The sequence below is a fragment of the Phodopus roborovskii genome, unplaced genomic scaffold (genome assembly GCF_943737965.1).
Source record: "Phodopus roborovskii unplaced genomic scaffold, PHOROB, whole genome shotgun sequence".
Classification (NCBI taxonomy): Eukaryota; Metazoa; Chordata; class Mammalia; order Rodentia; family Cricetidae; genus Phodopus; species Phodopus roborovskii.
In genome coordinates, this window is record NW_026125052.1 from 24,502,776 (window position 1) to 24,528,059 (window position 25,284).

Consider the following 25,284-nt stretch of genomic DNA (forward strand, 5'->3'; position numbering starts at 1 on the left):
TGATAGAAAGATAATACAGTGTCTTATGTCTAATTTAATATATGTGAACACATTAAACAACAGGAACATGTGTGGGAGTGCTTGCATAAAGAAGTGTCCTGAGAGTAGAGGCAGGTTTACAAGGTGGAAGCTGCAGGGGTTTGGCCTTTACAGCATGTACTAGATAACATTGAGAAGTTAAGTAGCAGTCAGTACCCAACCTGTTGGTGGCAAGACCAAAATTAACCTGTGTTTTCAGGCTGCTGATCTCTCCTATGAACTTCAGTTTCCAGTCCACACAGAGGTACAAGCAAATTCCTGAAAATCAACCCCTATCTCTATCTATCTATCTATCTATCTATCTATCTATCTATCTATCTATCTATCTATCTATCTATCTTGCTATCTATCTATCTTGCTATCTATCTCTATCGTTATTATCTATCTACCTTTATCATCTATCTACCTACTATCTATCTGTATATCTGTATATCTATCCACCTACATATCATCTCCCTCTCTCCCACTGTCCCTCTCCATACATCATACTACAGAAAATGCTAAGAGATTTTGGTGTCTTGTGAAAGCAGACAATGAGGTTTTTGGTAAGGACAAGATCTGTATGTGACTGCAATAATCCCAAACTTTATATATTTTGATTACATATCCACAAGGGCGGGTGTTTTAAATGAAACATTTAGAAGGCTGTGTGCAAACTCTGGAATGTTTTTATACTCTTTATCTTGTGCTCCCAAGCCATCCGCTGACTGGGTACTCACATGGTCATTAGGCTTTTTCTTTCATTCTTGAGCTTGAGGAAGCGAACCTTTGCAACTGCACAGAGCTGCTGCCTCCACAGTGCCATGCCACTCATTGTGTCCCCTGATGAATCTAGAGAGGACAACACTTGCTCCAGCTCAACAAGGGTTCGCACATCTTTCGGCCCTTCGCTATGTGAGCGTCCAGAGATTCCAACATCTGAAATGTAAGACCAGTCATCTGTAAGGCACCAGTTGACTGTGCATTTCCCATAACCATTTACTCAACAGGAAGTTCCAGCGTTAGTGTTGTGAGCAAATATGCAATCCAATTCATGACTACATGAAAGAAAACACTGAGGAAACAAGAAAAAGGGAAAACACTTTGAGGTAATAAAAAATACTGTAATTTTTAAAAGGCATATGCAGCTTTCTATGACATATTCTAGGAAACCCATGAAAATAAACCCATGCAAAATTTCCTTGTTACAAGAGATAAACCACCTTGGTGTTTCTGGCCAAAGTAACAAAGCTAATAAATGCAGAAGCCTCTCCTCTCACTCCCTTCAAGAACATAAGGATGGTAGGCATGATATTTTTGATACAGCCACATTATAAAACGTAGGTAAAATTTGCTCCTTTTTATTAGGAACATGGGAAAAATGAGATTCCTAGAAAATTATAAAATATGTATAAGTTAAGTACTTAGTAAAAGATAGTAGCACAGCTCTTGCCTAGAATGATACTGAAAAATAAAAGTATATGGCTGATTGTGGGTGTACCTGCCTTTAATCCCAGGACTTGGTAGGCAGAGCCAAGAAAATATCTGTGAGTTCAAGGCCAGCCTGACCTACATAGCAAGCTCCAAGCAGCCAAAACTACTCAGTTGAAACCATCTCAAAAATGAATGAACTCATTTTCAGCATAATTTCTAATTTCCCTCCAACATAGCCTTTTCTATTCAGATAATCTGACAACTCATATTTATTGTCTATTTCATGAGGATCTAGTGTGGTACATTGCCATCTCCTATACGTCTAGATTTATTCTGTACTTTTTTCCCAAGGCCTGTACCCACAAAGGCATGCATATCATCTCACTCAAGGCTCCCTTCCTTTCTCCATCTTCTACTGCTCCCTTACCTGATTCATCAGTCATTGACTTCCCTTCTAATTTCAGGAACACCTCATTCAGAGTTGTCATGGAAACACCATAATTCTCAATGCCTTGGTTAGAACATCTATCAAGATCCCTGTAAAGTTCTAAAAGTAAGCACACAATAGATTACAGTATAATTTATAATGGGGCAGTTAATAGTATCTTTCAAACTGAGAAAATATTGATAAGATACATGTACTTTTATCATAAACTGATATCAATGTTCACTTAATTTATACAACATGACTATAGAATATATTAGTTTCCATGGTTTCTTCAGCATCAAAGTATAACAAACACTTATGCTTCCATACTTGGATGACTACTCAGTTTTTTTAAAAATTGATTGATGTGTTTAAAACATTTTAATTCCCAAGGATGAGAAACGATTCAGTGGTTAAGAGTACATGCTGCTCTTGCAGAGTGCCTAGATTCTGTTCCCAGCACCCACATGGCAGCTCACGAGCACATGTAACTCCATGTCTAGGGGATCTGACGCCTCTTCTGGTTTTCAGGGGCATCAAGCACACATGTGGTGCATAGGTGTACATGTAAGTAAAGTACTCACACATAAAAAATGTTAAACTTTTTTAACTTTCAAATTTTTAGGTGTGTGTGTGTGTGTGTGTGTGTGTGTGTGTGTGTGTGTGTGTGTGTTACCATGGAGTCTGGAAGAGATCTCCTATAGGTGGAGTTACAGGTAGTTGTGAGCTGCCTGATGTAGGTGCTGGGAAGTGAAGTTGCGGCCCTGGAGGAGTAACAAGCATTCTTCACTACTGAGCCATCTCTCCAAGCCTTTTCACTCTATTTTAAATTCTCTTATGGAGGTGGGTGTTTAATTCTATGCTCTGATTAAGGATTAGTATCCAGAGAATAAAAATTTATTCTTTTAGGTTAAGATGAGTTAAGAAACTATAATCACTGTCTTAGGGTTTCTATTTCTGTGAAGAGACACCAAGGCCACAGAAAGTTTATAAACCCAAACATTTAATTGTGGTGGCTTATACTTTCAGATGTTTAGTCCATTATTGTTATAGTGTGACACAGTGGCATGCAGGCAGGCTTCTCCAGGTGCTGGGGAAGCAGCTGAGTGTCCTACATCTTGGCTTGAAGGCAACAGGAAGTAGTCTCTGACACTGGGTGTGGCTTGAGCATATATGAGACCTCAAAGCCCACCTTTACAGTGACACACTCCCTCCAACAAGGTCACACCTACTCCAACAAAGCCACACCTGCTAATAGTGCCGCTCCCTTTGGGGGCCATCTTCTTCCACATCACTACAATAAGTGAAAACACTGATGCCTACAGAAATAAGTGATTTCAATAAACTCTGTGTGAAAAATACAAATTAAAGAAAGGACAAAGTAGAGCAAGTATATAGTGTGCCTTTGTGTTTTCCCTGGAAGACATTCTGTTCACTTATATTCTCTCTTTCCCTCTATCCCTCCTCCCTCTTCCTCTCTCCCTTCCTTCCTCCTTTTCCTTCTAAACCTGTTATGAGAGTTACTCAGAAATACTGATATATAGGGTACATCCATGTGAGGGATTAGCAAGCCATTTTGAGAATTTTTAAGTGATGTTGGGAATTGAAGTTATCTTAATTATATACTAAATACTAAAGAAAAGTAGTTAAGTGCTCCTAGTTTCTTAAATCCACTCTTCAGTTGTTCTCAAAATCAGTGGGTCTCAACCAGGAGTCTCCACCCACCTGGTGGTCGAATATCAGATATCAGGCACAATAGATATTTACATTACAATTCACAATAGTAGCAAAATTACAGTTATGAAGTATTAACATAAAAAAATTTATAGTTGGGAATCATCACACATGAGGAGCTATATTAGAGGGTCACAGTGTTAGGAAGTTTGAGAACCACCGGTCAAAATGACTCAGCAGCTTGGATGCATTTTAAAAGATAGTCAAGTAAACCACGCTGTTCAGTCTTCATAGAGATTTCTATCTTCACAACGGTATATATCTCAAATGTATTGTGTGTACATCTAAGACTAAAACCTATCCCTGCTTCCAAGACGAGTTTATTTCTTCCCTTTTTAATATGCTAAAAATTCTGTTTACTCTTTGAGAATTGCATACATGAACACAATATAATTTGATCATATTCACTCCCCAGCTCTCCCCTCTCCCCTCCAACCCCATAAGGTACTCTCATCTGGTCTGTTGTTATGATTGAGTGATTCTTAAAAGCAATGCATCTCAAGAGAAAGAATGCTGCCGTCTCTGATATTCTGATGTGAGGATGGATCATGGTTTGAAAGGACAGCACTCATCCTTTTTGTCTGATCATCACAAGTCCTTCGTATTGCTATCTTAGAGCTGGGGAAACACCATAGTAACCACATGTCAGACACAGTCCCTTTATGTGTTATAGATATTAACAATATGTTTAAATGTTATGCATGATAATTTAACCATCAGAACAGACCCATAGACATATGGACCGCCATTTCCTTTATGCAAAGGAGAAAACTGAAACACAGAGATGAATGTAACTTGTTCAGGATTACCTGGAAATTTGTTTGTCCTTTCCAGTGGCAAGATATAGAGGAGTCTTTCTTCACTTTGTGTGACCCGTTTGGCATCAGGGATGTGCTTTTTGACCAGTGAAGTTATACTCTCTGGATCACATTCTTCATTCAGATGCAAACTAATATTCAGAAAAAAGTAAGATAAAGTTATTTTGTCTAACACTGCCTCTAAAAACAACTTCTTATGTCATATATGTTTGCAACATCATGAATATTTATAAGACAAAATTGTGTAATTTACAGAGAGGAACTAGACGAAATGGTACTAATATAATCCAAACTTAATCCGTACAACATAGCAGAGGAACTAGTAAAAGGGGGAAGATTAGACTCATTAAAGATAATTCAAGGACTGTCATGTGAAGGAGAGAAGTACCAATTCCTGGCTTAGGTAAAGGAAGCAGGAATACCTGATTATGTCTCTACCTATTGAGAGGACTCAACTATGAATTCTCCTTTTCCAGTTATGTAGGGACTCTGCAAAAACTTGAACTTGTTAAAGAAAGACAGAGATAATTGTGATCATTAAGAATATGGTATTAACATCATATTGTACATATCCCAGAGCCCAGGTGAATTGGTCACCATCTCTGAATATTAGAATTCTTATTGATGAGATAAAATACCCAACTCTTAAATTAACCTTAACAGGCAGAATGAAACAGTATTTATGAGGTAGTGCTGGATGTTTCATGAAGTAAATTCTCAGTACATGCTAGATTTATCATTTTGTGCAAAATTTATTCAAGTAATAGCTGAAGTCTTCGATAGTAGTCTATGTAGTTCTTTATAAAATGTGGGGTTTTAGAAACACCATTACCAGACCCCAGACTGATAGCTGGGAAACCAGCATAGGACTGAACCAGACCTCCTGAACGGGGGTGTCAGTTAGGAAGCCTGTGAAGTCTATGGGACCTCTGGTAGTGGGCCAGTATTTATCCCTAGTGTACGAATGGACTTTGGGAGCCCACTCCCCATAGAGAGATACTCCCTCAGCCTAGACACATGGGGGAGGGCCTAGGCCGTGCCCCAAATGATATGACAGACTTTGATGATTCCCCATGGAAGGCCTCACCCTCCCTGGTGAGTAGAAAGGAGATGGGATGGGGCTCCATGTGGGGCATGGGAGGACGGGAGGGAAAGGGAACTGGGATTAATAAGTAAAATAAGATTGTTTCTAGTTTAAATTGAAAAATATTTTTATAAAGGAAGAAAAGGAACACCATTGTTAGCCATGTCCACTGGAATGTACTGGGGTGACAAAGTGGTACAAACAAAGCATGTCACTGGTTACATGAATTTAAATTCAATGTTAAAACTGTTCTGTGCTTTAAAGGTGCTATGCCTAGCATGACCAAGGACACAAAGCAGAAGAAATCCAGCCCCCTCCCTAACATCACTTGCAGCAGTGTTTGTAGATCTACCTTGACCTGATTCCAATGGCACCTGTCACCAGTGTGCTTATCATGCCTCTGTCTCCAGTATTGAGAGCTATACCTTAAATGATAGCCAATGCCCCATTTCTTCTTCAGGAACAGAGAAGAGCCTGCACACCTCAGTCTCCCATTGGATATAAACACCTTCCTGTCTGGAAGAAACAAAAGATAGATTTTAATAAAGAGTATTTTTTTCAGTATCCATAAATGTGAAAATCAAAATGCATGAACAAATGACGTTTCAGAAGCATGCCACAATAGAATAGTGATATACTCATCCTGTGACTTTCTAGGTACTCTAACAACTGAAATGCTGAATTATGTTTGCTTATTCTCTGCACAGGTGGGAAAGTTATGAAGCACTTACACAGTGTCTTTCAAGCCTGCTGACCCATATCCACATGGAATAAAGCATGGTTGAGACAATACTGTATATATTACAGCCTCCACTTCTCTATGATAGGACAAGACTTGGTCCATGGGACAAAGCCCTCTATCTGGGACACAGAGATTCAAATGGTTGAAAGCAATTCTGTGTTGGCTGTGGCTATCTCTAGTGAGATGGGGTCTGTTTTTAACCCATATTTAAACTCTACTTTCTCACTGTGAAACATAAAAAAAAACAAAAACAAAAAAGCCTATAGTTACCAGCCAGGATATCAGCCTCATCCATGAACTGGGTACTAAAGACAATTACTCTGTCTAGTTTCCTCTCTTTCAGTAGGTTCCATATACGGTGCCTTGAAAATGGATCCAACCCAGCAGTTGGTTCATCCAGTAGCAAAACCTGGACAGTAGAAAATGTCACAGTCATTTGTCCCTTGGGGCAAGATTATTCTAAAAAACAAAACAAAACAAACAAACAAAAACAAAAACAAACAAACAAACAAAAAAACCAAAACCACTGCAGTTGTGAAAGTACTGGTATTTTTGAGTAAAACTTTTCTTAAACATATCATTTGCAAATGTATCAAATGCAGTAGTTTCTGAGTCTCCACTCTGGTTCCATGCTTGGCTTTTGTTCCCCTTACCTGGGGGTCTCCTAAAATGGCGATCCCAAAAGTCAGTTTCCTTTTTTGTCCACCACTTAAATTCTGAGCAAGAATGTCTTGAATATTTTCCATCTCTAAATCCCGTAACACTCGTTGTACCTAACAAAATAAAAATCATTTAGTCTAAAACCCATGATTTGTTCTCTCTCTCTCTCTCTCTCTCTCTCTCTCTCTCTCTCTCTGAGAGAGAGTCTCCCTCTGCTGCCCAGGCTGGCTTAACCTTCAGCAACATTTCTGCCTCCCAAATGCTGGGATTGCAAGCATGAACTACCCTGACTACCTTACTTTTAAAACAGTTTTCTGTCATTATGAAGATCCTGTGTGCCTAACTTTAGATGGTGATTGTGTACAGACAAGACAAGCACATTTAATATTTCCGGGTGACCACTTTCACGCCCCTTGTCCTTGTTGCGTAACTGCGGACGTGCTCGTTTACCTCTTGCTCCACTTCATGCGGCAGAATTCCCTTTACTTTAGCAAAAAGCCTGAGATTTTCTCTCACAGTGAGAAAACCAAATTGTATATTGGATTGTGGACAAACGCCAGTGAGCTTGATGACAGCATCAAAGTCATCCACTTCTGAAGGTGTCTGATTATAGATGGTGACAGAGCCTATGTAGAGAAAGTATAAAGAGTTACCATCAGGACAAGGTGCAAATTACGCAAATCACAAAATTCATTCAAGCATATAGGTATAAAGTATGGAAATCACAAGTTTCGTTCAAGCATATCTTGCCTGTTTGTAACACAGAAATGGTAAAGTGTTTATTATGTGGTGTGGGAACTGGGGTTTACATCTCCAGCATCATGTGAAACTTGAGCGCGTGTGTGAATCTGCCAGCATGCACCTGGAGTCTTAGTGCTAGGAAGGACAGGTGGGTGGAGACAGGAAGACCCTTTGAGCTCATTGACCACCGAGCTGGACCAAACAGTGAGCTTCAGGTTCAGTGCAAAACCTAGCCTCAAAGAATAAGGTAAAAGCAATAGGAAGTGACTCCAAACTTCCAGCACAGATGGGAGAGGGGTTCCTGATGCCCCACGGCAAACTGAAGAGCTAATGGCTTCTGCAAGAAGCAGGATTACTTGGCTTTGTGTGTGAAGGGTAGGTTGCCTGTACTCCAGGGGATGGACACACACACATGTGCATTTGGACAGAACTACTTGGATTTGTGTGTGTGTGTGTGTGTGTGTGTGTGTGTTTTAAGACATGAAGCATGAAGTTGGGAGAGAGGAAATAAAGTTGTGGTGGGACTGGGAGGTGCTAGAGAGAGACAGCAGGCGTATGGGGTAGGTATGACCCAGATACACTGTACACATTTATGGAACTTTCAAAAAGTCGAAATAAAAAGAAAATTTAAACAGTCATTGAAAACAAAAAGGTGAAGAAGTGATTGAAAAAGGTATTGCAACATCAACCTCCACATGCACTCACCCAAGCAAGCTCAGCACACATATCCACACACACACACACACACACACACACAATCACACAATCACACACACACACACAGAAAGAGAGAGAGAGAGAGAGAGAGAGAGAGAGAGAGAGAGAGAGAGAGAGAGAGGGAGATTCAATGTTCAGAAATGTCACTTAATAACTGAATAATTTTAAAGTCACTTACATCAAGTGTAAACATTTTTCTAAATGTGCACAATTATATAAAAGTAAAGAAACTTTAAAACAGTTTCTCAGCTGAAATATGAAAACATAAAAATAGTATCTACTAACTGGGAAACATATAATTCAACACCTGCATACATGGGAAAAATTCAAATTTTTTGTCTCAGTGACATGGTGTGACAAGTTAACTGGTGAAAGCAGAGCTTATTCATTCGCCCTTGAACTTGCCTTTGGTGTGTGTCCTCTTACCTGTAGTTGGAGGTGACAGTCCACAAAGTATATTTATCAGTGTGGTTTTCCCAGCTCCACTGTGGCCAAGGAGGGCAGTGATCTGGCCTTCATATATGTCAAACCCCAGACCTGGCATGAGTTCAAAGAGATTACATTCAGTACTTGTACAGCCAGTTTATAGTCTCCATTGTTCACAATTTGTCATTGCATAGATGTGTGTGGGTTCTAATTTTCAAGATAAAATCAGTCTTAAAATTGGTCCAGCTTTCTGTAATCTCTCTTTCTGCCCTACTGAAGTTTCACAACAAGTCTCTAAATTAAACATCAATGTTAAATGTAATCATATTTTATTACCTCTTAGAGCTTCAACTTTTCCATGCTTTCCTATATATTCCTTTTTAAGATGTTTGATCCTGCAAAAAAGAAAACAAACCTGTTTTTGAGGAAATTGCAGAGATTAGGGGAGTCTTCATAAAACCTGGAGGACCTTCATTATGCACAGGCATAGTCAAGCATCTTGGGCATCCCATGAAAAGGCAACATCTCTGACAGTTGCACCTCAACAGTACTTAAGTGGAGGGAGTAGCTAGCATGTGAATACATGAATCTGTATGTTCAGATTGTGGCAGATGACTGGAGAAGAAAGCTGAGGACAAAAATCAATGCTAGGAGATCCCATGGTGTGGGTTAAAGGAATCATGTCAGTGCAAAAAGGCTTGAGTTTTCGAGCTAAATACTCTGAGTCAAGTCCCATCTGTGTAATTTACACAGAACTCCGGTACAAATACAGAACTCACAGAGTTCAAGTTTTCAGTAGTAAAGCAGGGATGCCAACCAACACTAATTATCACATAGGGTTGATTCCTACAGAAAACAAGAATTTTAGAACCCAAGATGTTTGAAATCTCAAAAGAAGAAGAAAGGAGAAGAAAATGATGAAATGGTTTTAAGAGTCTGTAGAAGTGAAGTATGATTGCACATAACCATATCCCAGCACTTGGGACTGAGGGAGGAAGTTTAGGAATCTGAGGCCAGCCTGGGATACATTATGAGTTCCAGGCCAGACTGGCTTACAAAGTAAGATCCTGTCTTAAAGAAAGAAGAAAAGGCATACAGAAGACTTTCAATGAATTGAAGGTCTGTTGTGCTTCAGATCCTGTGCAGTCTACAGGCATTAACTTCTTATAATAGGAAAGCAAAGCATCATGTGAGCTATAGACAAATTCAAGCAAAGGTAAGGATGTTTGGGATGTGTAGCTGTTTGGAAGTCATAGCACTGACCACAGCTCATGCATGGCTTCAGGGGGAAGGGATGCAGGACATTATTGCCCTATGGTCTGATCATGTCTTCCCATCTTTCTGGAAATTCTCTAGATTCCTTTCTGCATCACTTACATTTCTGCTTTCAACTTATCCACCAGGAAGGGAAGTGAAAAGAGACAAAGTAGATGACAGAGAAAGAGGGTGAAAATAGGGGAGAGGTTGTGGCACTGTTTATCACCAAGAGACCATTAGAGCAAACCATGAAGAAGAGACAAGGAGGATGATGAGAACAGGAATGAAGTACTTATTTGTTGACAGTTGTTACTGTACCAAAAGATGTAAGTGTATATGACAGAGATAGGATAAAATACAGTGCTTTCTAGAATAAGAATATCCTTTTGGAAGAACAGTGGGCTGGGAGGATGTGGGTACAGAGGGGCTCAGAGGGAAATCTTTGTACATCAGTCTTGCCCGGAAGTTCTGAGGCCTATTCTCTATTGTACTTCCATGTGATTTATTTGTTACCTGATGGCTTCTTTTCCCTGGAATTCTGGAGGCACTGGTTCAAATGAGTCATTTAGTGAAGGATCAGAATCTATTTCATTCTCGAGGACCATGTGATTAGCTCCTCTGTGTTGAAACCAATAAGACGACTTCAGGAAAAACAATGGAGAATGTTGATGTCCATACTTATCTACATGGACAGGAGGCAGGTTAAGTATCGGGTCAGTCACCACTCCAAAGATTGCATTCCATTCAGCCCAGAGATCCAAATCAAACTCTTTGACTCTCACCCTGAGCCCCAATTATCACCTTAGATAGTACCACCTAATGTAATATTTCCAGTATGGAAAAAAAATGCAGCATTGTAAACTAAAAGAAAAAGTCTTTAGGGCAAAATGGTTTGTTTCAAGAGGAACTTAGACATTCTATTAAGACCAAGATGAATGGATAATTTGGCACACACAAACATGAAATATTGCTAAGCTCTAAGAAAAATTAAATTTGCAAGTAAACAGGTGGAACTGGAAAAAGTTATAGAGTGAGGTACCTCAACCCCAGAAAGACATCAAATTTTTTTTTGTGTGTGTGTCTAACTTGGAGCAAAATGGAAGTCAGGAAACTAGTGGGGGTTGGGAAAAGATTAATGGAGGGGCATAGTAGATTAGAGGTAAAATGAGAATAGTAAAGTGAAATACCAGGGTAGACAGACTTAAATGGGGAAGGCCATTGGGAGTGTGGGAGATATGAGGGGTTAAACAGGGCTAACCCAAAAGAAGAGGATGAGGAAAACCACACGGGCTTCTACTACCTCACAACCCAACTTAAAACAGTATCAGTATAAGGACAGTAGAACACATGTAAAAGGAGAGAAGAGGGGAATCCTGGGGGTTAAGGGATCGAAGGGAGGTAGGGATGAGAGAATGGGAAGTGGAGGGAATGACGAATGTGTGAAACAAAGCTAAGTATTTATGAAAGGGCCTTATGGAAACCCATTAGTCAGTAAGCTAATTTCAAGAGTTCAAATGAAATTACCATGCATGCATGGACAATGTCACCCCAGAAGACGTAGGTAATTATTAAATGAAAATTGGAATGCAAGGCATAAGATACCTTCTGCAGAGATTTAAAAAACAAAAACAAAAAGACATTGACACTGTCTTTAGACACCCACCCTAGGTATATGGTAAGACCCTGTTGCCTAAGACACCACACACTTTGGCTAAAGGACATAGAGAAATTAATACCCAGTTTCTCAGGAAGCTTTTTCCATCCTGGTCAGTTTGCATAGTGCCAGAAGATGTAAGGCAAGATACAGACCACATGTGTTACAGCACCATCAAGCAAGATGCATCTACTACAATAATGGCACAGTTATTGTCAGGAAAATAACTACTTTATGATTGAAACTGAGGTCTGTCCCACAGGAATAAATTCCATGCCTGGTGCTATAATCCTGGTCAAAAACCCATAACTTGGAGCTCATGGGCCCTGGGGAAGATCCTGGTATTGTTATTTTGCAAAATGGCCATGTTGTCAAATTGCCTCCTAAATATTTACATCTATACCCATTTTCTCAGTTATGGTTTCAATTGTTGTGATACCATGACCAAAAGTAACTTGGGGATGAAAGGGTTTACTTCATCTTACAACTTACTTGACAATCACTGAGGAAAGTTAGGGTAAGAACAGAAGCAAAGCAGAAACCTGGAGATGTAAACTAAAGCTAAGGCCATGAAAGAGTGATATTTATTAGCATGACTCCCATGACTTCCTCAATCTGTTTTCTTCTAAAACCTAAGGCCCAAGGGTAACACTGCCCACAGTATATCAAGTTGATATAAAACTAGCCAGCATACCCATAGACCTGGGCTACTCTCAACCATCATCAGAGAAATGATTTTTTGTTTGTTTGTTTTTGGGAGGGTTGTTTTTGTTTTTTGTTTTGTTTTGTTTTGTTTTAATGAATAGCAGCAACTGGTCAAAGCTCTGAGAGCAATAGGCTGAATGTTCATCCTAAATGGAATATCTATGCTAACACCTCCATCACCAAGGCTCAGTGAACATCGTGGAAGAAGAGGTATAAAGACCATCAGTAATGGAGGATGGGGAGGACTACTATGAAATACTGTCTTCTAGACATGATGCAGTGATGGGAGATGTCATTCTGTAAATATGTTTCTCGTATTGCTTAATAAATAAAGCACTGTTGGCCAATAGGAAAGCAAGATAGGTGGAACTAGGAGATAGGGAGGAGAGAGGAAGAAGTAGGGAGGAGATTCAACATGGAAGACAGAGAGAGCAGAACACCGGCCCCCTCTATGGTAAGATATGACCATGTGGAAATACTTAGATTAATAGAAGTGGGTTAATATTTAAGACAGAGCTATCCTATAAGAAATGCTAGTAACAGGCCAACAGCTTTATATCTAATACAGAATCTCTGTGTGTTATTTGGAGCTAGTGTGGCTGTGGGACCAGGCTGGCAGGAAAACTACTAACAATGTGGCTACTGCAATCTTGAGCTAATAGCAGCTGCGGTTATCTGCATAAGACCTCTTCAAGATCAAGCAAGTCAAAATGTCAGCACAGGTGGGAGAGAGGAGCTCCAGGCCCCATCCCATGCTGAGGAGATAGTGTCCATGCATAGTTGCTGGGAAAGGGAGGGTTGTCTTTTATGGGGATGTGACCACTGGTTAGTTTCCCACACTCCGGTGGATAGTCATATCCTCATACACATATGGACATTTAAAACAAAAATAAAGGAGTGAAAGCATCTTTTGAGGGACATGGGGGGGGGGAAGTTGGAAGGGGAATGGAGGCTGGATATGACCCTGTTTCATTGTAGACATGAACGGAATTCTCCAAACGTTATCTATAATTTTAGAATTTTTAAAAAGAAAATGCTACACCATTTATATTCAATACATTGTAGAAGAGTGGTTCTCAACCTGTGGATCTCAACCCTTATGGGAGTCAAATGACCTTCTCACATGGGTTTGCCTAAGATCATTGGAAATATCAGATATTTACTTTATGGATTTTTTAGGGTTTTTTGGGGGGGACAAAGTTTCTTTGTAACAGTCCTGGCTGTCATTGAACTCACTTTGTAGACCAGGCAGGCCTCAAACTCACTGAGATCCACCTGCCTCTACCTCCCAAGTGCTGGGATTAAAGGCATGTGACACCATCACCCACCTACTTCATGATTCATAATAGTAGCAAAATTATAGTTATGAAGTGACAATGAAAATAATGTTATGGTTGGGGGTCATCACTACATGAGGAACTATATTAAAGGGTCACGGCATTAGGAAGGTTGAGAACCACTGCCATAGACAGTTTAAGTAAATGCAGGTAATAAAAATGTATGAAGTTACAATAATTCTACTACTTACTGAGTAAAATTTTGTTGAAATACAATGCCAGAACCAAATAGAGAAGAGTATCCAAAACCAACATGAAAAGGGTGGCTATGATCAGGTACGAGTTGTTTGGAGAGTCCAAATTAACATTAGAATTCACATCATAGTCCAAGTGTATAAGCTGAAAAGAGATACACAGAATTTTTAAAGTATTAATAAAGTTTTGTAGATAATTATGGTCTTAATTCTGCTAGGTACCAAGGGAAAGATAAATGAGACACAGTTTATTTCTCTATACAGCTCAGGCCTATTGCCATTCATAGTAGCTACTTCTCTAACTACAAACTACAGACGATAGTGAAATCTTCTTAGAGGGGGTCAAAGCTACAGAAAGAAGGTATTTGAGACATATCTAATACAAAAATTCATCAGGATTAAAAGAATAAATGGCAAAATTGTCCTTGAGTGGGGCACTCCATTTGAGAGTGAAAAAATAAATAAAATGGAGACATGAAAGTTTGTGAGTAGTTGTGCAGAAAAGAGAAGAAACATTTCAATAGCATACAATGATTTCAGATGAATTAACTTTTTTGAGAGATTTAACATTGTGTAGAAACATCCAATTAAATTTAATTTTTCAAATTCTCAATTTTCCAGTATTTATTAAGCTTAAATCAGACAAATATTTAGTTAGAAATATAAGCTGAGCCACATCAACCACCAAATGTCATTCTACATCTAGAGATGTAAACTAATAAAAATATCTCAGTACCAGTCATGAGACACTCCTTTGCAAGTTGTTGTTATGGGAGTCCAAGAGACTCCCCAAACAACACAGGCTATTGCTTCTGCCTCCCAGAAGTTGGAGGCAAGTCTCTGCTGTAAAATCACCATGCACTTCATATGCAAGGCTCAGAGCATTGGACCTATATCTGACTTGAAAGCATCTGCACTAAAGACTAGTTTTAATAGCACTGGACAGCTGTATGCAAGCTGCCAAGGGAGAGAAACAACTAAGAATCCTATCCAGCTGTGATGTGTGTTGCCTACTAACCACGACCAGCATGGTATGACAATCCTAAAGGTGAAGTAGGGGTTCTCATCCCTTGGTTGTTAACCAACAGCTCTGTGACTGGATCGAAACCTTACTCAACAAGAGGGAATTCATGCCTGGCACAGGAAACCTAGCCAACTACCCAGGGCTGGTGAGGCCTTTGATCTCATAATGAGGCCATTGGTAGAGGAAAACCTGCTACTGACCACTGAATCAGCACAGCCCCTAAATGCATTTTAAACATGTGTTACTATGCCCATAGTTAAGTGCATTTCTCACTTCTCACCAAAGATGCTTTTCTTTGCAACAGATGGAGACCATTATGTAAAACTACAATTGGTCAAGACGTAAAGAACAGCTGACTGTAAAGCTCCCTGCTGACAAGACAACTTGTACCTCAGGCTTGGGGGACAGAGGAGAAGGAATATTTATTGTAAGAGTCAGGGGAATAGGAAAATTGCTGTGATGTGAATCTCCTATAAATGACAGGGAAACTATACCCACTATACCTCAGTAATATTCCTAAGCAAGATCTGAAAAAGGACAACACCAACAGACATACTAACATGGAAGAGGAAAATCTCATAGGGCCCCACCCTTAATAAAGAAACTACACGAAACTTCATATGAGAGACAAAGAATGTCTTCCCAAAGGAAGAACCCCTAATTGATTATCCAATATCAAGTAGTCAGCCCTGAAAACATATACATACAAGCAACACTAAAAGGATTCAGTTTGTGTATATATATATATATATATATATATATATATATATATATATTGTGTGTGTGTGTGTGTGTGTGTGTGTGTGTGTGAAACAAGAATAAAGAAAAAGAGGCCAAGAATTTGAGAGGGAGTGATGCAGATGGGGAGGAAGGGCATGGAAGTGGATGGGAGGAGAAAAGGGAAAGTGGGAAATGATGTGATTGTAATTGTTAAAAATTACAAAAAATAAATTAAAATTGTGAGAGAGAAAACTAAAAATGTCTCTTATCCCTTAAATTTCTATATCTATAAAAATGGGGAGAATACTTCAGTGTTTAGTGCATATTGCATAAATCATAAAAGGAGTATGCTTAGAGTATTGTGTGCAAAAATAAAATCCTAGGATAGCAAGGACAGCTCAGATGGTAAAAGTGCCTGAGTTTGGTCCCCACGATCCACATGGCAGAAGGAGTGAACTGACATTGGCCAAGTTGTCTTCTGACTTCTGGTGCCACAGCATGCCTGTGCATGTGTACACACACACATATAAACAAATAAAAAGAAACTTTAATAACATGACACAAAACAATTACCTTACTTCTTACCTGGGCCATCCCATTAGTAAAGGCGAAGGGGCTAAGAAAACACAAGGTCCATTCCATAAAGGCAGGAAGATGTTTGTACAATGCTGTGAATCCCAGACTTCCCCAAAAGATGGTAAGGAGGAAGACAGCCAAACCAGTGAGAAAGGGCTTCTTCAACAACACACTCATGAGGAAAGCTAAAGTGATCTGAGGGGAGAAAAAAGTAATTGGTATGGTGGTCTGAGGACCATCACTAGCACACTAAAGGGGATTTCATATTGGTTAAGTGTTATTCAAAGGCTCCCGTGTTAAAGTCACCAGCTTGAAACACTACCAAGAGGAGGTAGAATCTTTAAGAAGTGGAGCATATGGGAAGTTTTCCTGTCATTGGATGCTTATCTTTAAAGCGGATTATGAAAGTCCTGCCTCTTCCTCTTCTTGACATACTGGCCTTGACATAAGCAACTTTGATATACCTTGAACTGCTGACATGTCTGGGTGTGTTGCCCAGACACAGACCCAAGCAACATAGTCAACTGACCTAGGATTAAGAACTCCAAAACTATGGGGAGGGGGGAACCAAACCCTTTTCTTCTTGTTAGCTGAATGCCTCAGGTATTTGTTACAGGAACTGAAAGATAAGCAGCACAGTGTTTGGAAATTATATCTCATCAATTTTCAGTTGGATACTATAGGGCTAGTGCCTTGTGCAAATACTGCATAGAACATGACACATGATTGATGGAAAGGAAGGAGAAAGGGAAGGGAGAATTCACCAACTTACCAAAGACAGGCCATACAGGAGAAAAAGAAGGAACACCACCATGAAACCAGTTAAGACAACAATTTGGGCAGACTTCACAATAAGAGACATCAAAGTAGCGACGACAAGGATAAAGCCAGCATACATCAAACCCCAGGAAAGCCTGGCCAAGAAACACAGGATCAGTGCAAACGCTATGACTTGGTCACTCCATTCATTTACTTACTGAGAAAATGGTTTCAAAAGTGTGTGATTCAACTAGAGTTTCTTTTTAAAGGGTAATTCCTAACAAATCAGAAAACTTCATCTAAAGCTTGTGTTCTATAGAGAAAAGTCGATTTAAAAAAAACCAAGAGAGTACAATAAATAGCTGCCCTAGTTAAAATTGTCAATTTGATTGAGCCTAGAGCCATCTGATGGGAGAAACCCCAGTTGTGGAACTGCCTAGATCAGCTTGGTCTGTGGTCATGTCTGTGAGGCATGGACTTATTGATTGATGCAGAAGGACCCAGTTCACTGTGGGTGGCAACATTCCTCAGACAGGTATGTCTGAGGAAAGTATAAAAATGTATTTTTAAAAAGCCAGCTAAGCACAAGTCAGAGAGCAAGCCAGAGAAGGAGTCAGCAAGCAGCATTCTTCCATGGTTCCTGCCTCTGAGTACTTACCATGAGTTCTGGCCCTGTCTTTCCCTGGAAGTCTAATCCAAGTAAATCCTTTCCTCCCCTCAGGGTGGCTTGTTGCTTATCACAGCAACAGAATGAAAGTGAAATGGTATCTGAGTGTGCAAACAAGAAGGACATGAACTGGACAATGAGATGAAAATGATGAAGAAAGGCTTTTAGGGGGAGTTAAAGGAAGAATCTGTGTTACTCTTTCAGCTCTGTTCAGCTTCTTTCCTAAGGAAATCATGGAAACAATGCGTGCATCAGAGACACTGCCCACATTTTAGGCTTTGCAAGCCAAACAGGTTTGTTTCCATCGGTGCTGCCTTCACAGTGCAAGAGCAATCGAGACAGTCCATGCCCGATGTATGGCTATCTCCCAATGAGTGTACTTGTAGACAATGGCATTTGAGTTTCCAATAGATTTTTATGTTCCCTAAGCAATTACTGCTCTTTTTTGTTTCTTCCCAGCTGCCAGTGAAGAAGCCACTCCTCTTTCACAACCTGCATAAAAGTAGTTTGCCAGCTGCTGGCATAGATGCAGGGCAAGCACACGCAGGGCGTCTCCATGGAGAATACAACCACCAGGAGGATATGAAGAGGTGTGTTTCCCAATAATGCCAAAAACGGAAGGAGGCTCTGCACAGGGTCCAGCAATGCCGCAGACTTGGGTTTGAATTTTCTGTTAATTAGAACTAAATATGTTAAGAAGCAATTGTTTAATTTCCTTAAATTTCAATTTCCTCTCTGGGAAAAGATTAAAGAATTAAATTAGTTGGGCATTTTGTGGATATGATATAGTGATAGGTTCACGATGGACATCTGGTTTCCTTTCAGTTATACTAGGAAATCCCATCAAGTTCAGGAAGTCTTGTTTCTCCTGCAATTACCTAAAACTGCTCATCCATCTGCCTTCTATAAACGTCTTAATTTCATTCAAATAAAATGTCAGTCTTTCCTCCAAGAAGGGAAAAAAAGGCCCTGGCATTTTTAAATTCCCCCTCACTAGATTTTTTTTTTTTAATACATTACCTTCCACTGGCTCTTCATAGTTTTCAACATCTTTTAAAATATAGTGAAAAACTATCTTCACTATCATGGACATAATTTTAATGCACAAAGGAACAAAAATAAAAACAAAAAACCTTACATTGTATCAAACCTTTAATCTCCTATTTTGAAAGATTTATTTTATTTCACATTATGTTTATGTGCATCTCTGGGGGGGTGGGGGAGAGTATGTGCGTGTGTGTGTGTGTGTGTGTGTGTGTGCGCGCGCGTGTGCGCGCGCACGCACGCCTGTGGAGACCAGAAGCATCAGCCCCCCGACCTGTAGTCAAAGGCAGCTGCAAGCTCCCCTGGACCTGTAGTCACAGGCACTTGTAAGCTATCAAACAGGAATGCTGGGAAGCAAACTGGGGTCCTCGAGAACTGCATGTACTCCTAACAGCTGACCTATTACTCCAGCCTCTGTCTTCTTTACTTCCACATTTAGAATAGTGAACATTGTTTTAAGACAAAATACCAAATTTGACACAAGCCAGCCAGTAAAATGTGTAGTCTTCCTCCTCAACTGTGTTTCTCTTTAGACACCAGCAAGTTTCTGGAACCATACATACTCTCCATACCATCTTTAACACTGAAAATAATGGTAAGTTCATGAAAGGCAAATTTGACATTCAACTCACTGCTTTTTGACTCATTTCTACCTCTCTACTTGTCTCTGATAGATCACTATTGGCTAATCTTACTTCGAGATCTTGTCAGTAACTATTGGATCTTCAGCTTCCTAACTTACATCCACTATCCTTTCATGATACACTGTTTTCTCCACCCCCAAAAACTGATAGCTAACATTGAGTATTTAATGTTTCTCCACTTAGGGGTAAAGCACTCTCTAAGTGCATTTTGTTTAATCCTGCTGCCAACAAGAAGCAGAACCGGGGTCAGTGCTTCACAGAGAAGAAAACAGAGGTTTAGAGAGCTGAAGTCACACATGCAAGGTGGTAGCTCCTAAGTGCTGAGATGAAGCTTCCACCGTGGCTTCCACCTGGGCTAGTCACTGTCCTAACTACTGTACTTTCTTGGTTTACTAAGGAAAGCTCAGTGCTCAGGGTATAATAGCTTTCTCTTCAACCACCCATGTGAAAAAAAAAACTCATCATCAATTTTAGCACAGTATCCACAATACATATTTCATTTTACATAAAAATAAAACTCTTAACTTCTCACACAGTTGGTTCACATAAACATAGTAACTAGTAACTAAGAGTCATCCTCTGTGTTGTTAGTTCCCTGAAGATAGGAAACACTTTAGGCTTTCTTTAAGTCAAAGAAATACAGAAAATTCCAGTTACCGAGCATGTGAGTCCTTGTATTGCAAACATTCTTATATGTACTAGTTTACTAAAGTACCAAGTCTAAGTATGACATAAACAAGCCTCAGGAGCCCCCATGGTTAAGCTATTCTGTTTACAGATGTTGAGTGGTGTATTATTGACATGCGATTTACCAGAAAGCAGACTCTTGAAGTCCCATCATTGTCATCAGTATGGTAATGTATTGCCTTTCTTGAGTAATGTTGACTGATAAATAGTATGTAAATGAAGAAAAGGACATAACACAGAAAAAAATTAAAAAATCAGTCGTAACTCCTCCTTGGGCAATAAAAGGTAGTATCTTCATATTTGAACCAATAACTGACATCAGTTCTTCCATCACTGAATGATTTGTTGTGATCTAAAGAAAGACACCAATGAACATATTATTGTCATTAATCTAATTGCAACCTTGGGCTCTTTTCTTAAATCCGTAAGAAGGCACAATTTACTACCAGAACTCAATTTACTACCTCACAGTAGACCCTGCACCCTTATAATGGCTGCATAGCTAAACTTTTAATCTCTGTGTTACCAGGATCTCTGCTTAAAAGTGACTATTCTATGTATATATTCAAGACACCAGAACCTAGACACTACAACCAAATACAGAAGCTGTTTGGCATACTATGCTTAGTGGCTAAAAGCAAATAAATTACAAAATAAGACAATCCCTATCTGCACCTACCAAATTTCAGTATACAATGTGCTTTGCTTCCTTTAACTTAGTACTCACCTCTATGATGCCAGCATTAATGGCAGCTTGAAAGGCGACAAAGCCTTTCTCCCAGAAGATTGAATTCCTACAAGTTATTTTGTTGTTCACTGTTTCACAAGGAGCTTCAGGGAAAGAAGAAACAACAACTATTATGTGACCAGACAGTGTTAGCAATGGGATAAATAAAAATCTATAATTCTCCAAAAATTGGTTTAAAATCTATAATAGAGCAATAAATATATGGTAACGCAAACTGGTTCATGTCCAAAAAAGACATACCAAAATTGCTTTGTGCACATTCTTTAAGATGAGCTCTTGGTTATTTTCTATGCTATTCTATGCTATTTTATAATTATTTCAATTTTAAAATGTTTGTTTCAACTGCTTCCTTCTGTTGTTTGTGCCAAAAAACAAAGAATACTCACACCAACATAGAAAAGACCAAGCTATTTTAAGTGGGTGAGAATGACTGAGAAGATTTCTTGAAGCTTTTAATAATCCAAAGAGCAGAAATAATAATATATATAACTTTCAGTTTTTTTGAAACAGGATCTTATTCTTTAGTTCATGCTGTTCTTGGAGTCATGGCAAGGCTGTAAGTTCTTAGTGGAACAACGGACTTAAAAGCATAACTTTAAAATAAGCATGGAGGCTCACAAAGATACTAAAAGTGGAGCTGTTGTATATAAAAATCTGTCTAGCGGGAGGTTATGCCAGGTCTCTGGATCTATATACCATAGCGGTGTGGTGAACCCCTGTCTTTACTGTAGCACTATTCACACTAGTCATGCATAAAGCCTGTCTAGGCGTCTATCCACAGATGAGTGGATACACCTATAGACGATAAAGTTTTATTCAGCCATAAAGAAAGAGACTTGATATAGTTTGGAGGAAAAGGGATACCACCGGAGGTCATGATAGTAAACGAAACTAATCAAACTGAGGACAAATTATCATATTTCCTCCAGTTTATAGAACCTGGATTTTATATAAAAACATGGAACCATATATACATATATGTGAATGACATGATTATAGAAGCAAGACTGAAAGGGAACAATAGGAGGGGGGAGAGGAGAAAAGAGAAAATGAGGGGGTAAATATGGCCAGAGTGCACAACATACTTGACTGAATATGTTTTTATTAAACCCATCACTATATACAAGGAATATATGCCAATAAAATTATATTTTTAAAATATATATATAGGCTTTATTTAATAAGGATCAATCTAGTCATGCTTGGAAATTGACACAGGGGATTGTATCATTCATTGCATTTCTTTTGTATGTGCCCCTCGGGTCAATATACATAACAGTTATCTACCTTAATATATTTTCCTACTGGCAAAGTTACCTGAATGGTCTTTGTGTTCTTTTACTTGAGGGATCCTCTGACCCCAAGAAAATTTCAAATGATATGAGAACGTATCCTTAAAGATGACTCTCACCGCATCCACTGAGTAGTTTAACTCTAGTTCCTCCATACTGTTTTCGTCAGGACATGCTACAATTCTTCTTCCTGCCGTGGGAAGAAAGGGAGTGGTTCAGTAAGATCCTATGTGGTCCACTGACAGCACACCAGATTCAATCACATAGAGGCCTTTTTAAGTTCAAGTTATTTCTTCCCTCATACACTCACACTTAGAATGAAGTGGGATATTTCAAATGTTATAGTCAACTGGAAATAATCTGTGGCAAATACTCTGTTTTAGATTTATTTATGTTGTGTATGAATGGTTTGCCTGCATGTATGTCTGTGTGCCTGGTGCCAGAGGAAATCAGAAGGTTCAAGGTCCCTGGAACTGAAGATATGGATGGTTGTGAGCCACCATGTATGGTTAGGAACCAAACCCCGGTCCTCTGCAAGAACAAGTGCTATTTACCACTGAACCATCTATACAGCCCCCGGCAGATTCTCTCACAGAAAATATTTCATGCCTCTTCAAAGAATTTAGCCAGTAGTTTAAGCCACGATGAACAAGGGAACCCACAGAAGCAACTAACCTGGGCTCATAGGAAGTCACGGTTTTAAACTGTGATGTCCTGTTTCTATGATCTTTTCATTTACTAGAAGAAAATATTTATAAAACAATAGTATCTCTTATCTATTGGGTTGCGTAATGATAGCATAGGTTGCATAGGGTTCATATTGCTATTTCCTCTTAATTTAAAAACTTTTATTATCAGATCTCATTTTTATTATATTCTAATAAAAAATAGTTAAATATTTCTTTCCACTTCATCCTGAAAATATGGACTTAAAAATATCTATTTGTTGAGATCTGGATCATCATATAAGTAGAAGCCAAATTTATGCCAAGTTGGTTACCAAGGTCCTTTTGGCCTATTAGTTTCGGTTTCTTAGCTATCTGGAGAGACAAGAACTCTCTTCCCATAAAATTCCTAACTTAGACTGTTGCCTCTCCTTTCTGCCACACTGAGACTTGCTGTTTTCAAAGACACAGGGTAAGAGAATGAGACTATTCTCTGGGTATCTGTTTGATCTCTCCTATTTCACATCTCTAACTTCAGAACTGCATTCTCAGACTCTCCTACAAGTACAATTACTAAAACCTTTTAGTTGCTGTCCTGTGGATATGCATTAGCTCAAAGAGGGGTCTTCTCAGAATCTCCAGGTATCCCCTGGCTTCTTTGCTATTGTGCTGACCCCAAGGATAGATGTCATGCCACTGTGGGGGCATTAAGTGCCTCTTCTGCCATCAATTCCATCATGAAATACAGAGGACACCCCAGAATCTGCTTTTGTTGTAAACACTGTTGATGGGTTCTGACAGTGCTACTCACTTCCTCCCTAGATTTTAACACATTTGGAAGTCCTAACACGTCTTGTTGCCATCACCATTGGATATCTTCAGAATCTTGCAAAACTGTACATCTAAATAACCCAGGATTTATCTCATTTTGATATGCTTTGTAAGGAATATTAACCCTCTCTGAAGCACAGTTTTGTTTTTTTTTTTTTTTTTGCTCAAAGATGTTACTATGGTAAGATATCCTTCTTGATATCAGAAAATAATATCCATCAAGGTTGTTAATCAACTCTAGTAATGCCAATATTTAACACAATTATTTTTTCAAGAAAACCTTGAAATAAATTTGTATATGTTGAAAGCAAAGGAATTTTTCCATGAACTGCCACAGAACATACCTTTCATGAATGGGGTTGATGCAACGATGCTCATTATCTCATAGACAGTTTTAGACTCCGGAGCAAAGGCAATAATATAATTAGAATCATTAAAATTGTCAACACGTCCCAGATCCATTTCAGGAATTTGAGGAGCATCGTGAACTTGATGTAAATTGGAGGATAATCGGTATGCAAGAAATATTAGAAGAAGTGAGAAAAACCATTCCTACATAGGAACGAGAATAAAAGAGAATATCAGGTTTTCTACCACCAACAACTGAAACAATGCCACCCCCTTATATTGCTCCCATTCTATCTGTCCTCTCCCAATTTAAAGTAGCTGATTTTATTGTCATTCTCTAAAGATCCATTTCATTTACGTATGATGGACAGAAGAGGGCGGCCATGGCCCTGGGCCTGGAGTTAAGGGATGGCTGTGAGTGCTGGGAATGAAACTCAGGTCCTCTGCAGGAGCAGCCAATACTCTTAGGTACTGAGCCAGCCCTCTAGCTCCTACTTTTGTTCTTTCTCCTGCATATTTTGAACACGTGCATTGTTCACCAACACAGAGCTGTGACAGCAGTTCCAGTTATAACTGAAAATGTCCTTGTATTCACCAGTGCGAGGCCAGATACTTGTCAACTCTGACAGAAGTCTCTTCAGACTCTTTGGACACCACACAGCCTCAGGAGTGGACCACAAGTTTGTATTTGAAAAGGGAGGTGGCATGGAGTAGGTAAGTACTTCCACCAGCAGGAGCAAGGCCTTGTTTTTGTTCTTCAGCTTCCTACTGTGGAAGAAGCTGCAAAATAATGCTCATCGAAAGAATTTTTAAGTTCTTTATTATGGACACTGTTCTAGAACTGTAAATACAACCGGACATGTTTGAAGCCCAGTGCAAAGATTTCATTTTACCATCTTAGTTTGAATTCAGAGGGAACTCTAATTAAACTCAGGGGCACACAAACACACAAAAGCACAAAAGCAGAATGGGCACTTGTGATATGAAGGGTTCTGGTGAAAGAGGGTAATGACTAATAGTAAAATCATTATATAAATGCATGAAACTGTCAATTGCAAAAAGAATTTATTTATTCTTTTCTCATGGTAAACCACAATCATCATACACAATTTTAGCTGTATATATGCATATACCTGTGTGCATGAACAGAGTTTAAAAGTGTAAATGTTTGGAAGTATAACAATTACTTAAAGTAGTTTCTCACCTTCTATATTAATATTTATGTGACCATTGCTTTATGCTTAAAGGTCTTGCATATTTTATTTTTTGACAATCTAAACATTCATCAAATATTTCTTGGATGAATACACATACTGTTCATAGAATAGGAC

General features: G+C 39.1%; 1 protein-coding gene across 1 annotated transcript in view; it reads right to left on the reverse strand.

The window, feature by feature from the left end:
• Positions 1-25,284, reverse strand: part of Abca9 (ATP binding cassette subfamily A member 9) — a 60,229-nt gene that overhangs the window by 31,381 nt on the left and 3,564 nt on the right. Inside the window, exons 3-19 of the mRNA XM_051179686.1 lie at positions 23,950-24,157; positions 22,135-22,299; positions 20,797-20,900; positions 20,195-20,421; positions 17,041-17,182; positions 16,278-16,463; positions 13,946-14,093; positions 10,572-10,740; positions 9,138-9,196; positions 8,802-8,912; positions 7,368-7,543; positions 6,911-7,030; positions 6,528-6,666; positions 5,941-6,031; positions 4,423-4,562; positions 1,880-1,999; positions 759-957 (exon numbers count right to left, since the gene is read on the reverse strand). Coding sequence (XP_051035643.1) covers positions 759-957; positions 1,880-1,999; positions 4,423-4,562; positions 5,941-6,031; positions 6,528-6,666; positions 6,911-7,030; positions 7,368-7,543; positions 8,802-8,912; positions 9,138-9,196; positions 10,572-10,740; positions 13,946-14,093; positions 16,278-16,463; positions 17,041-17,182; positions 20,195-20,421; positions 20,797-20,900; positions 22,135-22,299; positions 23,950-24,157 — 2,504 coding nt within the window. The remainder of the gene's footprint in view (positions 1-758; positions 958-1,879; positions 2,000-4,422; positions 4,563-5,940; positions 6,032-6,527; positions 6,667-6,910; positions 7,031-7,367; positions 7,544-8,801; positions 8,913-9,137; positions 9,197-10,571; positions 10,741-13,945; positions 14,094-16,277; positions 16,464-17,040; positions 17,183-20,194; positions 20,422-20,796; positions 20,901-22,134; positions 22,300-23,949; positions 24,158-25,284) is intronic.